General features: G+C 42.2%; 2 protein-coding genes across 8 annotated transcripts in view; one reads left to right on the top strand and one right to left on the bottom strand.

Annotated features, from left to right (window-relative positions):
* The first annotated feature begins 2021 nt into the window (after positions 1 to 2021).
* On the top strand, positions 2022 to 12092 carry LOC118398779 (snake venom 5'-nucleotidase-like). 3 transcript variants are annotated; one of them, XM_035794472.2, is made up of 9 exons: positions 2028 to 2616; positions 3879 to 3954; positions 4225 to 4413; positions 5466 to 5663; positions 6368 to 6522; positions 6612 to 6720; positions 6908 to 7057; positions 8592 to 8792; positions 9145 to 12092. In XM_035794472.2, exons 1-9 carry the CDS (start codon positions 2287 to 2289, stop codon positions 9330 to 9332), a joined length of 1596 nt encoding a protein of 531 aa, XP_035650365.1. In that variant the 5' UTR covers positions 2028 to 2286; the 3' UTR covers positions 9333 to 12092. The 3 variants fall into 3 exon arrangements, with proteins under 3 accessions (XP_035650366.1, XP_035650365.1, XP_035650364.1); XM_035794471.2 differs by having other exon boundaries at positions 2033 to 2616; positions 3732 to 3954; XM_035794473.2 differs by lacking the exon at positions 8592 to 8792 and having other exon boundaries at positions 2022 to 2616; positions 3732 to 3954.
* The window catches only part of LOC118398778 (sorting nexin-14-like), a 22082-nt gene continuing 17564 nt past the window's right edge, over positions 11264 to 15781 (bottom strand). For 4 of the 5 annotated variants that reach the window (XM_035794466.2, XM_035794468.1, XM_035794469.1 and 1 more), the window contains 5 exons: positions 14927 to 15091; positions 14523 to 14618; positions 14158 to 14249; positions 13989 to 14045; positions 11264 to 11432 (listed from right to left, as the gene is read on the bottom strand). In XM_035794466.2, coding sequence (XP_035650359.1) covers positions 11394 to 11432; positions 13989 to 14045; positions 14158 to 14249; positions 14523 to 14618; positions 14927 to 15091 — 449 coding nt within the window. In that variant the 3' untranslated portion in view covers positions 11264 to 11393. Of the gene's footprint in view, positions 11433 to 13988; positions 14046 to 14157; positions 14250 to 14522; positions 14619 to 14926; positions 15092 to 15781 lie in introns of those variants that run through there. The other variant, XR_008071224.1, reaches the window with a different exon arrangement.

The following is a 15781-nucleotide window of genomic DNA, read 5'->3' as shown; positions in this document are numbered from 1 at the left end:
TGTTTTAACTTGGGTCAAACGTTTTGGGAAGCCTTCCACAAGCTTCCCACAATAAGTTGGGTGAATTTTGGCCCATTCCTCCTGACAGAGCTGGGTCAGGTTTGTAGGCATCCTTGCTTGCACACACTTTTTCAGTTCTGCCCATATATTTTCTATAGGATTGAGGTCAGGGCTTTGTGATGGCCACTCCAAAACCTTAACTTTGTTTTCCTTAAGCCATTTTGCCACAACTTTGGAAGTATGCTTGGGGTCATTGTCCATTTGGAAGTGCACCAGTCCCTCCTGTAGTAAAGCACCGGCACAACATGCTGCCACCCCCGTGCTTCACAGTTGGGATGGTGTTCTTCGGCTTGCAAGACTCCCCCTTTTTCCTCCAAACATATCAATGGTCATTATGGCCAAACAGTTCTATTTTTGTTTCATCAGACCAGAGGACATTTCTCCAAAAGGTACGATCTTTGTCCCCATGTGCTCTGTACTCTGACTTTTTTTTATTTAATAGAAAAAGCTTGTTTTCTCCCCAATTTCGTGGTATCCAATTGTTTAGTAGCTACTATATTGTCTCATCGCTACAACTCCCGTACGGGCTCGGGAGAGACAAAGGTTGAAAGTCATGCGTCCTCCGATACACAACCCAACCAAGCCGCACTGCTTCTTAACACAGCGCGCATCCAACCCGGAAGCCAGCCGCACCAATGTGTCGGAGGAAACACCGTGCACCTGGCAACCTTGGTTCACGCACACTGCGCCCGGCCTGCCACAGGAGTCGCGATGAGACAAGGATATCCCTACCGGCCAACCCCTCCCTAACCCGGACGACGCTAGGCCAATTGTGCGTTGCCCCACGGACCTCCAGGTCACGGCCGGTTACGACAGAGCCTGGGCGCGAACCCAGAGTCTCTGGTGGCACAGCTGGCGCTGCAGTACAGCGCCCTTAACCACTGCGCCACCCGAGAGGCCAGTCTGGCTTTTTTATGGCGGTTTTGAAGCAGTGGCTTTTTCCTTGCTGAGCAGCCTTTCAGGTTATGTCGATATAGGACTCTTTTTTTACTGTGGACATAGATACTTTTGTACTTGTTTCCTCCAGCATCTTCACAGCGTCCTTTGCTGTTGTTCTGGGATTGATTTGCACATTTCGCACCAAAGTACGTTCATCTCTAGGAGACAGAACGCATCTCTTTCCTGAGCGGTATGATGGCTGCATGGTGTTTATACTCGCATACTATTGTTTGTACAGACGAACGTGGAACCTTCAGGCGTTTGGAAATTGCTCCCAAGGATGAACCAGACTTGTGGAGGTCTACAATTATTTTTACTGAGGTTTTGGCTGATTTATTTTGATTTTCCCATGATGTCAAGCAAAGGGGCACTGAGTTAGAAGGTAGGCCTTGAAATACATCCACAGGTACACCTCCAATTGACTCAAATTATGTCAATTAGCCTATCAGAAGCTTCTAAAGCCATGATATCATTTTCTGGAATTTTCCAAGCTGTTTAAAGGCACAGTCAACTGAGTGTATGTAAACTTCTGACCCACAGGAATTGTGATACAGTGAATCATAAGTGAAATAATCTGTCTGTAAACAATTGTTGGAATAATTACTTGTGTCATGCACAAAGTTGCCAAAACTATAGTTTGTTAACAATAAATGTGTTGAGTGGTTGGAAAACGAGTTTTAATGACTCCAACCTAAGTGTTTGTAAACTTCTGACTTCAACTGTAAACATATACTGGTGAGGGGAGGGAGAAAGTGGAGTGACTGCAAAGAGGAGTGGTGCATGTCTAAATGTCTGCTTAGTGTGCTTAATCTTTATGCTGTAATGCATGGCAGTGGGAAGATGTTTTGGGGTGGGGGTGCTGTCGATTGTTTGGGGTGGGGGGAATTTTTGTCAATTAGTATTTTTCTCTGCTCATAATGGCCTAGTGCAGTAATTTGGTGAGAACAATTTTTTATGTTAAATTGTGATCTATCAGGGGGTGCTTCAGCACCCCTACATCCTGCAACTATGCCATAATTCAGTGTGTGGGTGGTGATTGAATTGAACAATTCAGATAGCGAGAAATGTTTTTTATATGCTGTATACACCTCTGTGGTAAAAGACACTACAATATTATAACTATAGAATGTGTAAATGGAAAGGCACAATATTTTGCCCAAATTACTCTCTCTCTCTCTTAAATGCTACGATTTGAGAAAAACAGTGTCCACGCCTTCTGGTGCAGTCACTGAAAGTAGGGGATAACTTCAGTGTTCTAATACACTGTGCGGGCAACGAGCAGATAAAATGGGAGTGCGTGAGCAGGTGAAGAGCATTTTATTATACCTCTGCATCTGTAGTCATGTTTGTACTGAAGAGTGGGAACTCACGCTGCTTCATACCAACGATGTCCACGCACGGGTTGAGGAGACAAGCAAGGACTCCGGCAAATGCACCAAGCCTCCGTGTTTTGCCGGGGTGGCACGGAGATTTACGAAAATAAAGGAGATCCGGAACCGAGAGAAAAATGTGATGCTGCTGGACGCAGGCGATCAATTTCAAGGAACCGTTTGGTTTAATGTCTATAAGGGAGCAGAGGCTGCACATTTTATGAACAAACTTGGCTACGATGCAATGGTAAGCCGTTTAGTCCTAGTTGGGTAAGAATTCATATAAATACGGGCTAGTGTTGGGGTATTCAACTACTATTTGAGAAAGTCCGGTCACACACATTTCCTAGGTGGCAAAGGTCCTGATAGATATTGTAATGTATCGGTGTAGTAACTTATGATACCTGAGTGACAGAATCAATGAGGGCCCCCTGCCCGTCGAGGCCTCTGGACACATAATCTGGCAATGATAACTACAAGATTTAGATAGCTGGTTAGCCTAACTAGCTAACATGGGCTGGTAGTTGATCCACTGGACATTTCTGACAGTTTATAAAAAGCTCTCTAAATTCTATCAGTGAATGAGATAGCAAAACTGCCCATATACTACCACATTTGGTCATTTTACCTTGTGCATTCTACGATACAACTCTCAATAGCAGTAGCCTAAATTGAAAGCCCCCCCATCAACAAGAAAATATACAGGTACAACGGGGACATCTGTGATGTACAAGGGACGGGTAACCTGGAGTAAGGTGTCAATGAGGTAGTGGGTAAAACTAGTCCTGACAAAGGACTACTATTCCCAGTGTGACACTGGCCCGGGAATAATTCCAGGCATCTTCATATTATGTTTAGGAAGCCAACCCCAGGATATGTCCAATCACAGAGATGTTTTTAATTCCATCAGTTGTTAGTAGACATGTAGCCTTTACTCCTATACTCCACTAACCAGGGGAGGTGACAGCCTGTGGCAGAGGCTAGTAGACATTAGATGAAGACAAATATTACTTTTGATTCGATTCGATATACTAATCTAAAAATGTTTATTGGTTTTCTAAGATGAACTTGGCAGCACAATAACTACTGAACATTATGGCTGATTTGTTGCACACTTTGTTAACAGGTGAAATATTGGGGATGACATTTACCTTTGTTTTGATTACACAGGAGGTTGGTGGCACCTTAATTGGGGTGGATGAGCTTGTGGTAATGGCTGGAGCGGAATAGATGGAATGGTATCAAACACATCAAACACATGGTTTTCATGTGTTTGATGCCATTCCATTTACTCCGTTTCAGACAATATTATGAGCCTTTCTCCCGTAAGCAGCCTCCTGTGGTTTTGAACTATCTTTATAGGCTCTGGGGAATCATGAGTTTGACAATAAAGTGGAGGGACTTATCAAGCCGTTTCTCCAGGAGGTGAAGTGCACAGTCCTCAGTGCTAACATCAAAGCAGACGACACACTAGCACCTCGCATCAGTGGCCTTTATTTCCCTTATAAGGTATTTGATCTGGACTCTAAGAAAGTGGCCGTGGTGGGATACACATCAAAGGAGACGCCTGCTCTGTCACAAACAGGTACAATTGATTGAAGTTCTAGCTCCTCTTCATCTGTCTTCCTCTCTTAATCTCTCTCTTTTCCTCAATCCCTCTATTGAGCTTCACTTAATACATTGTTATTCATATTCAGGCATTGTCTCCTCACAATAATCAATATTGATCACTTTGTCCAGGTTGCTTCATATTTGCTTCCTATTTTTGTCTTGGAGCAAATCTGATTTTGAGATGCCTTTCCATACGTAGCTACATTTGAGGATGACCCTGGTGTAAAACCATTTTTTGTTCCAGGACCTAACTTGGTGTTTGAGGATGAGATTGATGCTCTCCAGCTCCAGGTTGACAAACTAATCACTTTGGGGGTCAACAAGATTATCGCCCTTGGTCACTCTGGATTCGTTACAGACAAAGAAATAGCCAGAAGGGTAAAGGGTGTGGATGTGGTCATCGGAGGACATAGTAACACCTTTCTGTACACAGGTATGCATAATGTTTTTTCTATAGGCTACTTTTCTTATTTACAATCATAGTAGCTAGCCACTGTAATTCTTCAGAACACCATCTGGTAAACTGTCATCGTTTTTGTAAGGAGCCTACAGTTGATTTATTCCAGAACTGAACATGTGTCCTTGGCTGTCTTCGCAGTTTTCAAATCAAATCAAACTTTACTTGTCACATGCGCCGAATACAACAAGTGTAGACTAACGTGAAATGCTTACTTATACAAGCCCTTAACCAACAGTGCAGTTCAAGAAGAGAAGTGATCCAAGAGTGAAATCAAGTAACAACAACAGACTAGAAATGTAAATGAACGTGCCAGAGGTTTCCTTCTAACCTCAGCACCATAGAAAGTCCAAAACAACGTAGCATGTTTTATGTCCAATCAAAAGGACATAAATTCTTCTTCCAGTCCTGTCAAGGAAGTAGGTCCACTAATAGCTCAGCCAACACACTAACCATGCTGTTTCTGCTACACATGCAGTAGATGTTTGTACTTTATGCCTCAGCAGCTCCTGGCCCATGACTGTGACCATCTCATCCTTAGTGCAATTTCAAAAAGCTGAAACGATGAGTATCTGCCACCTGCCTTACCTGTTCTCCGGTGATGCCAATCATAGCCTTACTCTTTGTTAACTTGAGCTGTGCTAATAACTGATTTTTCCACAGCAGCAGCCATGATTAATGTTGGAATGTTTTGTTAAACTGTCTGGTTCCCACACCTGCACGTTCAATAAACTGGAGGGGAGAGTGGGTTAAGTTGAGCCAGAGAGGACTAAGGGAGGGACTAAGAGAGTGATTAAGTGATTGCTATAAGGTTTCCCTTTGAACGGAGGCCTATACAGTTCACTTATGTGGTGGGAAAGCGCAGAAATTAGCAATGCAAGAAGACTGCATTGAATCTTTATTCACCCCACGGTCATTTAGGCGTTGTATAAATTGCAACACTGCTTTCGTACGCATGACTACAATGCAACTGATGACTGATATTAACAATGTTAATCAATTCAATGGTTTACATTCACCGTTTCTAGGAAAACAGCCTTCCTCTGAGGTCCCGGCAGGTCCCTACCCGGTCATAGTAAGGTCAGAGGGTGGGCGTGACGTCCCTGTGGTGCAGGCCTTTGCCTTTGGGAAATATCTGGGTTACCTCAAGGTGACGTTTGACGAAGCTGGCAACGTGCTCCAGTCCACAGGCAACCCCATCCTTCTGGACAGCTCTGTACCAGAGGGTGAGTACAGTACTGCTGAGTAAAATGAGGGGAAGTTGACAGTAAGTGCATCCCAAATGGCACCCTATTTCCTATATAGTGCACTATTGACCAGGACCCATAGGAAACCTTTCTTCAGAACACTTGCATCTGGTAAAACTGTCATGTTTTTGTAAGGAATTATGGAGCCTAGAGTGGATTTATTCCAGAACTTAACATGAAAGCAACAACAACAGGCTGGAAATGTAATTGAAAGCGCCAGAGGTTTCCCTCTAACCTCCGCACCATAGAAACTCCATAACAACGTAGCCTGTTTCTTGTCCAATCAAAGCACATCAATTCTACCTCTAGTCCTGTCAAGGACGGAGTTCTGGTCAAAAGTAGTGCACTATATAGGGAATAGGATGCCATTTGGGATGTAAACAGTAAAATGGACTTCAGATTGCATCAGCAGTGAGTGCATGGTGATATACAGTAGTTTTATACTTGTAGTGCATGGTGATATACTTGTAGTGCATGGTGATATTTTATTTATACTGTAATATATCAGTAGTATGTCTCTTTGTCCACTGTCACTGTATCTTAATACAATGATAAGCATGAGTTCACCATGAAAACGTCCACACTGTTATTATCAGTATCAGGATCATTATAATCTACACGCGCATTAGAATTCTTATATTGTATGGAATATATAGTAAGTTTATATGATTCCGTCTTGTCAGATCCCAGTATTCTGGCTGAAGTCAACGAGTGGAAAAAGGCCCTGGCAAATTACTCCTCCCAGTATGTGGGGGAGACCCTGGTGTATCTCAATGGAACGTTTGAAGAGTGCAGGTTCCGAGAGTGCAACCTGGGAAACCTAATCTGTGACGCTATGGTAAGTTCGTAGTATTCAGAAAAGCTAACCAAAGGAGGTACCTTTGGGCCAGTCTGTAACCTACTGAAATCCTCTTTTTTTCGCTGTAGGTACACCACAACATTAAATATGCAGATGAGCTTCAATGGAACCATGTTAGCTCCTGCATCCTCCAAGGGGGATCGATACGGTCATCCATAGATGAGCGGAGTCGAAACGGTGTGTGTGCCTTTATGGGTCCGTTTCCTGGACACAGATTAAGCATAGTCTTGGACTTAAAAAAAAACATTTTCAATTTCTCCAGGACTAGTCTTAATCTGTGTCCAGGAAACCGGCCCTGTGTGTTTAAGAGAGAGAATAAACTCCCGCTTATGCTGAGGAAACTGAGTGAAATGTCTTTTGTTAGGTTCCATCACGATGGAGGACCTCATTGCTGTGTTGCCGTTTGGAGGCACCTATGATCTGGTTCAGCTGAAGGGATCTACTCTGAGGAAGACTTTTGAGCACTCCGTCAGGAGATATGGAGGGAACACAGGGGAATTCCTTCAAGTATCAGGTATCAGACACTGTTTTTTAAAATTTGGTACAGAGGGTCACAATATGACATCATGCAGGGGCAGTTACGCTGAGTGTACAAAACATTAGGAACATCTTCCTAATATTGAGTTGCACCCCCCTTTGCCCTCAGAACAGCCTCATTCGTCTGAGAATAAACTACAAATGGTCGAAAGCATTCCACAGGGATGCGGGCCAATGTTGACTCAAACAACTGATGCTACTGAACCAGATGTCTATGTGTCAGGGCAGAAGCTCCAGGTGGTATCTGATTTTAAGTACCTTGGTATCATACTTGATTCCAACCTCTCTTTTAAAAAGCAGGTGAAAAAGGTAATTCAAATAACCAAATTCAACCTAGCTAATTTATGATTTATACATTTTTTTTTACTACAGAGGTAGCAAAACTGTACTTCAAATCTATGATACTCCACCACTTAACATACTGCTTGACTAGTTGGGCCCAAGCTTGGTGTACAACATTAAAACCCATTCAGTCTGTCTACAAAAAGGCTCTCAAAGTGCTTGAAAGGAAGCCCAATAGCCATCATCACTGTTACATCCTCAGAAAGCATGAGCTCCTGAGTTGGAAAAATCTTGTGCAATATACCGATGCATGTCTTGTATTCAAGATCGGAAATGGCCTGGCTCCCCCTCCACTCAGTAGTTTTGTTAAACAGAAAACCCAAACATATGGCAGCAGATCCACAAGGTCTGCCATGAAAGGTGACTGTATAGTTCCCTTAAGGAAAAGCACCTTTAGTCAATCTGTTCTCTGTGAGAGCTTCCCATGTCTGGAATACACTGCCATCAGACACACATAACTGCACCACCTATCACACTTTCACAAAAAACAGAAAGACATGGCTAAAGGTCAATCAGATTTATGAACATGATCCCTAGCTGTGTGTTGTCGCTTTCCATGTTGTCTGTAGCTTATGAGGTGTGGAAACACTGTTGCTTTTATGGATTTTGTCTTGTTGCTTTTTGTGCCATTTTGCTCTGTCTACATCTTGCTTGTCCTACTTTGCTCTGCGTGTGCTCAATGATTGTCTGTATTATTGTAATTGTAAATGTTTTTAATAACCTGCCCAGCGACTGCGGTTGAAAATTTGCCGGCTGGCTAAAACCGTCACTTTTACTGAAACGTTGATAATGTGCACTGTCCCTGTAAAAATGAACTCAACTCAATGCTTGCCACAGTTGTGTCAAGTTGGCTGGATGTCCTTTGGGTGGTGGACCAATCTTTAAAAAAAATCTTAAACATACAATCTACCCGCAGTGAAGCAGCTCAACATTTACATTACATTCAGTCATCTAGAAGACGCTCCCATCCAGAGCGATCCACAGGAGCAACCAGGGTGAAGTGCCCCGCCCATAGGCAAATCGACAGATTTTGTTACATATTGGTTACATATAAGTTAGGACCAGCAACAGATTGAGGAACCTACATGAGGAAGAGGAATGAGGACAGGTGTTTGGTCTCCCGCTGTGTTTTGGACTGATTTTATTTCACTCTTGTACAATCTCAATAGGATTTCATGTAGAGTATGATATGTCAAGGCCCCCTGGGGAGCGCGCTAGGAGTATTAGTGTGCTCTGTACGGACTGCCGGGTGCCAGTCTATGAGCCTCTGGACGACAGAAGGCTATACAAGGTGGTCCTGCCCTCATACATGGTGGAAGGAGGAGACGGATTCTCCATGATTAAAGAGGAGAACCTGAAACATGACAGCGGTGAGCTCACAGAACTGAACAGATTACAACACAATGGTTATGTCCTAAATGGTACCCTATTCCCTGTATAGTGCACTACTTTTGACCAGCGTCCCAGTCAAAGGTAGTGAACTACATAGGGCACAGGAAGGAAAGAGTACCATTTGCGACACAGACAATCTATCGCTATGGCTGAGCTCCTCTCTGGTGAGCTCCTCTCTGCAGACTCACAACTTCCTTATGAACAGGAACCCTTTGGTAATTTTCTGTTGTATAACCATTACAGACCAAGCAATGTTGGTGAACTGTTGCATGAGGGTTGAAAATTAAAATGTTCTTGACGTCAAAGAATCGGTGTCTGTTTCTCTTTCAGGTGACATGGACATATCGGTGGTGGCCAGCTATATTGCTGAGAGGAAGAAGGTGCACCCGGCTATAGAGGGACGTATCAAGATTTCCAACTCAGCTTCAGTGGGGCCTGGTCACATGGCTCTGTTAATCATGCTGGGGCTAGTGATGGCTCTGTTTGGGAGACTGAGAGATCCCTGGCTGCAATCATGATGCAAAGCTCACCATTGGATATGTTCTTCTCACCAACAGCATTCAAGGGAAGAGCTCAACTCTAGTTAGTCTGAGTACAAATTGAACAGGGATATGGTGAATGGATATTTCACCAATGCTCTCAGATTTTTCTTTCTAAATACTGCAGTTTGATATGAAATTCGCTATTGAAACTTCAGGGAAAATACTGTAAATGTATTATCCTATGGCTAAAACTAGAAATGATGCACTGGTAAGTCTCGTGTACAGTCGCTGCCGTCAAGCTCTTGGTCTGCGATCCAGTTTGAGCATAAACATACATTTGCTTATGTACTCTAACAGATGGAAACAGATGACCGGTGCTTGTTTAAGTGTGTGCCCCTGGCAGAGCCTACTTAACCAGCATTAGGACTGAAGCGTTAAAGGTTTTGGGTCATTTCCGATTGAGCCGACATATGCAGTCTCCGCTAACGGGGGACATTGCCTTTAAATATCAATCACGCTGTAACACCGAATGTCCATTATACGGATAGAATAGACTTTGTTTATGAGATAGGGTGTCCAAACACAGAGCTCCGGAATAGTTTTGTCAATATTTTGAAGCTCTTTTAGAAATATAATCTCTCAAGGTGGGATAAACAAGTAGTGACCAACCTTTTGTAAACATTTAGAGAACTCTATTTACAGGACATACCCACTCAAAGTAACAAGGTAGCAGGAAACTGATACACTTGGTATTGATTCACACAGGAAACTGTTGAGTGAAAAATCCAGCAGCGTAGCAGTATTTGACACAAACTGGTGCGCCCAGCACCCTATTACCATACCCCGTTCAAAGGCACTGAAATATTTTGTCTTGATCATTCAGATTGAAGTGGATTTAACAAGTGACATCAATAAGGGATCCTAGCTTTCACCTGATCATGGAAAGAACAGGTGTTCTTAATGTTTTGTACACCAAAGAGGGAATGTTTTTCTCTGAGTTGTAATTTTTTAATAGCCTATGATAAATTGTGACCTAACATTTTAGATTTGGTGATATTACAACAAGGTTGGTAATAGTACAATATACTGATGATATGTACCTAAAGCCTGAAGGTTATACAGGTAAATTAACAAATTGTTCTCCTTACTGTTTTTTAATGTCTAGCAGCTATTTCTGCATATACAAACAAGTCACCAACTGTAACAATTCAACAGTAAAAATACCAATAAATTGTCGTGACTAAAAAAAAAAAAAAGCTAATCTTAAACTCGTTAAAAACAAAGAAACACATGAACTATGAAATGCCGCCCAGGCGTAATTCCATTGAATTTATTATTTCTCAAAGGAAAGAATTACATAACATCCCTCACAGTTACTCTTTAACTTGTGAGTGGTGTAACCTTGAGCTTTGCTGCTCTCACTATTCATCAGATCTCTGTCAGGGCCACGGGGTAGAGTAGTATTCTGAGGACAAGGACCATTCCGTCTCTGGATTGCTCACAGAAACACAAGCTTTATTGTTCACAGGGGCCAGCTATTAGTCTCCACTGATGGCTCTGACCCAGCTGGCTCTGACCAGTGGGAATGTACATGGTGTTGCCAATTACCACATCCACGGAACACTGCATGGAAAGTATCTCCTTTTCACAGTGGACTAAAACATTATCAGGGCAGAAATGAGACTCCAAGGAGGGAAGGGAGATGGAAATCACATTAGGTCATATGCAGGACAAAACAGGTCTTAGTGCTCAGCTTATTGCTCCAACCTGCTTCTCAGCTGTAAAATTACACAAAGGAACCTACAGTTACCATACAAAATACAGAGACTGTTTAAAGACCAATTGAATCTGTCATCTCACTTGGAGAAGGGAAGACATCTAAAATTGACACATCTAACTAAAGATGGACCAGTTTGCAGGCAGCAAGGCATTATTATATCCAATAAGTAAAATATTTGACCACCCAGTAAAATCTAGAAATATATTTTTATTAATGCATTATTATACATTGGAATGTTGATATATGCTCACAGAGACATTGGAATTTGCTGTATTGCACTTTGGCTCCAGAAAAAGGAAGCAAGCTGTTTTCTAAATTCACTGGTTACTGTCTGCCGACGGCTCCCCTTGTCCCTTCTGAAGAGACAACATACAGTATCAGCAGGGAGGTACACAACCTACATCCTGTTACCGTTCTACTTTCACTTAATTTATAAATGTCTAAATAGTTTGGAAAAGACATCCGGTTGATTACCCCCTAGTTGAAACAAAGTGAGTGTTTACTTTCAGGGGCCCTATGGCAGAGAGATGCTTAAGTTAAATACAATATACAGTGCCTTGCTAAAGTATTCAGACCCCTTGGATTTCATTGTGTTACAAAGTGGGATTAAAACAGATATAATTATATTATTTTTGTCAACAATATACACAAAATACTCTGTCAAAATGTAAGGAAAATGTATATTTTTTATTTTTATTAATAAAAAATATATATAACTAACAGTTGTATCAATCTGCTTGAAACACTATGGCAACACTTGAATTGCTGTCTAGCCATGATCCCCAACATCTTGACGGAGTATGAAGAATATTTACAAGGAAAAATAAAATAGGCAAATATTGAACAATCGTGGTGTGCAAAGCTCTTAGACACTTACCCAAGAAGACTCACAGCTGTTATCGCTCCTTAAGAGTTTCTAACATGTATGGACTCAGGGAGCTGAATACTTATGAAATTACGATATTTTATTTATTACATTTTTATTAATCAAAAATAAAGTTTGTATTTTTCAGACACTGACAGAGTATTGTGTAGATTGTTGAAAAAATATATAATTAAATCCGTTTTAATCACACTTTGTAACGCAATAAAATGTGAAGAAATCCAAGGGGTCTGAATACTTTTGCAAGACACTATCTAAAGCTGTGTTTGGTAACTTTACATTTATTTGTGTAATACAAGCAAATACACAGTAACGTCATTAAGAAACAGAATCTGGCCAGTTTACTTTTAAGAACACAGCTAAGGTGAAAGTATACAGCACAATAATTGCATTGTAGTAAGTAGGCATACATATTATGACAAACGTATTACGAATGGTTGCCCTGCATACAGTGGCTTGCAAAAGTATTCACCCCCCTTGGCATTTTTCATATTTTGTTGCCTTACAACCTGGAATTAAAAAAAAAAAATGGGGGGGGGGGTTGTATCATTTGATTTACACAACATGCCTACCACTTTGAAGATGGAAAATATTTTTTTGTGAAACAAACAAGAAATAAGACAAAAAACTGAACTTGAGCTTGCATAACTTTTCACCCCCCCAAAGTCAATACTTTGTAGAGCCACCTTATGCAGCAATTACAGCTGCAAGTCTCTTGGGGTATGTCTCTATAAGCTTGGAACATCAAGCCACTGAGATTTTTGCCCATTCTTCAAGCTCCAGCTCCTTCAATTTGGATGGGTTCTGCTGGTGTACAGCAATCTTTAAGTCATACTTCAGATTCTCAATTGGATTAAGGTCTGGGCTTTGACTAGGCCATTCCAAGACATTTAAATGTTTCCCCTTAAACCACTTGAGTGTTACTTTGGCAGTATGCTTAGGGTCATTGTCCTCCGTCCCAAGTGAACCTCCGTCCCAGTCTCAGGTTTCCCTCAAGAATTTCCCTGTATTTAGCGCCATCCATCATTCCTTAATTCTGACCAGTTTCCCAGTTCGTGCCAATGAAAAACATCCCCACAGCATGATGTTGCCACCACCATACTTCACTGTAGGGATGGTGTTCTCGGGTGATGAGAGGTGTTGGGTTTGCGCCAGACATAGCGTTTTCCTTGATGGCCAAAAACCTATATTTTAGTCTCATCTGATCAGAGTACCTTCTTCAATGTTTGGGGCGTCTCCCACATGCCTTTGGCGAACACCAATTTAATTCTTTAAGCAATGGCCACTCTTCCGTAAAGCCCAGCTCTGTGGAGTGTACGGCTTAAGGCGGTCCTATACTCCAACAAATACTCCAATCTCCGCTGTGTAGCTTTGCAGCTCCGTCAGGGTTATCTTTGGTCTCTTTGTTGACTCTCTGATCGATGCCCTCCTTGCCTGGTCTGTGAGTTTTGGTGGGTGGCCCTCTCTTGGAAGGTTTGTTGTGCCATATTCTTTCCATTTTTTTTTATAATGGATTTAATTGTGCTCCGTGGGATGTTGAACATTTCTGATATTTTTTTTATAACCCAACTCTTATCGGTACTTCTACACAACTTTGTCCCTGACCTGTTTGGAGAGCTCCTTGGTCGTCATAGTGCTGCTTGCCTGTGGTGCCTCTTGCTTACTGGTGTTACAGACTTGGGGACCTTTCAGAACAGGTGTGTGTATACTGAGATCATGTGACACAGATTGCACACAGGTGGACTTTAACTAACCATGTGACTTCTGAAGGTAATTGGTTGCACCAGATCTTATTTAGGGGCTTCATAGCAAAGGGGGTGAATACCTATGCACGCATCACTTTTACATTTTTTAAAAATAAGTACTTTTTTTCACTTCACCAATTTGGACTATGTTGTGTCTGTCCATTACATGAAATCCAAATAAAAATCTATTTAAATTATAGGTTGTAATGCAACAAAATAGGAATAATGCCAAGGGGGATGAATACTTTTGCAAGGCTCTGTATAGCTGATTCTCAGAAGTTTACCTTGCCGAGTTCTGGAAACAGTTCTTCGACAGCAATATCCATCAGAACGTAAGTCATCTTAGGGGAGCCAAAAGACAGAAACAAGAGGAGAGAAAACAGTTAATATCGCCATGAGACCTTGGCTGCAGAGAAGCTGTTACTCGTCTTCATGTTTGCCTTTTAGCTTTACCTGCTTGTTGAGAAGTGGCTGCTGGAAGCCGTCAAAGAGAAGTCGGATGCCCTCGTACTTGGCCTCCTGTCCAATGCACTTTTCCATAAAGTCTACAAGGTGAAAAGACACAGCAATACTGCACAGCTGAACTGAGGCCAATGTTATCTGCCTTTGCCATTAATGGGACTGATTGGGGAAACTGGAATGTTTCTACAATGGAAAATATCTGGGATAGGAGGAAACTCCAGGATGATCCCAGAGTTTCCGACTTGCAATTCCGTGTTGGATGGACAAAATTTTTCCCACTCAGAGCAGGTGAATATGGCAAAAGAAAACTACTGAGTAGAGATAATACTAATAGTCAGCCAAAGCCTGCGTCTAACCTGGCAGATAATTCATCATCTCTTCAAATGCCTTCTTGGCTCTTCTCTGTTTGTCTCCTGTGGTGCGTTCCTCACTGTTCTCGCAGAACACAGCATCTGAAATTTGGCAGAAAATGTAATTATGAGTTTAGGAGAGCTGGATTAAGTAGGGCAGGGCAATCCCAGACCTCAATGGACATGGGATAACAAACAATATCATGGTGATTGGATTTGGATGAGCACTGAAGTGAAACAGCACATCTACAGTGATTGTATGCTACTCTTAAACTTTGGTTGAGCCTTAGGAAGGAAATAGGAGGGGTTGGGGGAGAATGTCAACAAAATAGGATGCGTTACTGAAGGAACATACACAAGCGACCGCACGCACAAACACACACGGAGAGAGACCAACACACACACAGTACCTCTGAGCATAGTGACGAGAGACACCACACGGTGCTCCTGCAGGATCATCTCTAGTTTGTGTTGAATGTAGCTATCCATGTAGGCCTCAAATGTGTTCTTGAGCAAGATCCGCCCCCCTGACAGGATGTGATGCAACCAGTCTGGCATATGGAACACGACTCGACCTGTCCATCAAACACAACAAACACAATGAAAAGAATCATGACTGGGCAACAGGTGTGTGTCTGACAGTCAGGATAAGCAAACCATCCTAAAAACTTTCTATCATGACAAACACTGTGGTGGCCATCACTGGTAGTGCTAAAACTCTGGATTAACTTGCACAAGATGAGCGTTGGACCGAAAGGTCACTGGTTCGAATCCCCGAGCCGACTAGTTGAAAAATATGTCAATGTGCCCTTGAGCAAGTCACTCTGGATAAGAGAGTCTGCTAAATCAGTGTTTCCCAACTCCAGTACCCCCAACAGCACACATGTTTGTTGTAGCCCTGGACAAACATCTGATTCGGCTCATTGGGGCTTGAGGATTAGTTGACAGGTTGAATCAGGTGAGTTTGTCCGAGGCTACAACAAAAATGTGTGCTGTTGGGGGTATTGGAGGACTAGAGTTGGGAAACACTATGCTAAATGACTCAAATGTAAAAATAAAAAGTCTATTGGCTGAATCCTATAACAGTTAGTCATATGTTACAAGCTTTGGCTTTTCCATTTATGTTTTGAGGTTGGTCTTTAGCTCTTTATCACGTAGGGCACACCAATTGCTGTCACCTCGTTAGTCAGTATGTGTTACACCTGTGTTGGTTTCCATCTCGTTAGTGGGAAGGTGTTTCACCTGTGCTGGCCCAAGTGCTATTT

Source organism: Oncorhynchus keta, chromosome 19 (assembly GCF_023373465.1).
Source record: "Oncorhynchus keta strain PuntledgeMale-10-30-2019 chromosome 19, Oket_V2, whole genome shotgun sequence".
NCBI classification, from domain to species: domain Eukaryota; kingdom Metazoa; phylum Chordata; class Actinopteri; order Salmoniformes; family Salmonidae; genus Oncorhynchus; species Oncorhynchus keta.
Note: the sequence above shows the minus strand (reverse complement) of the source record. Positions and strands in the feature narration are given on the sequence as shown.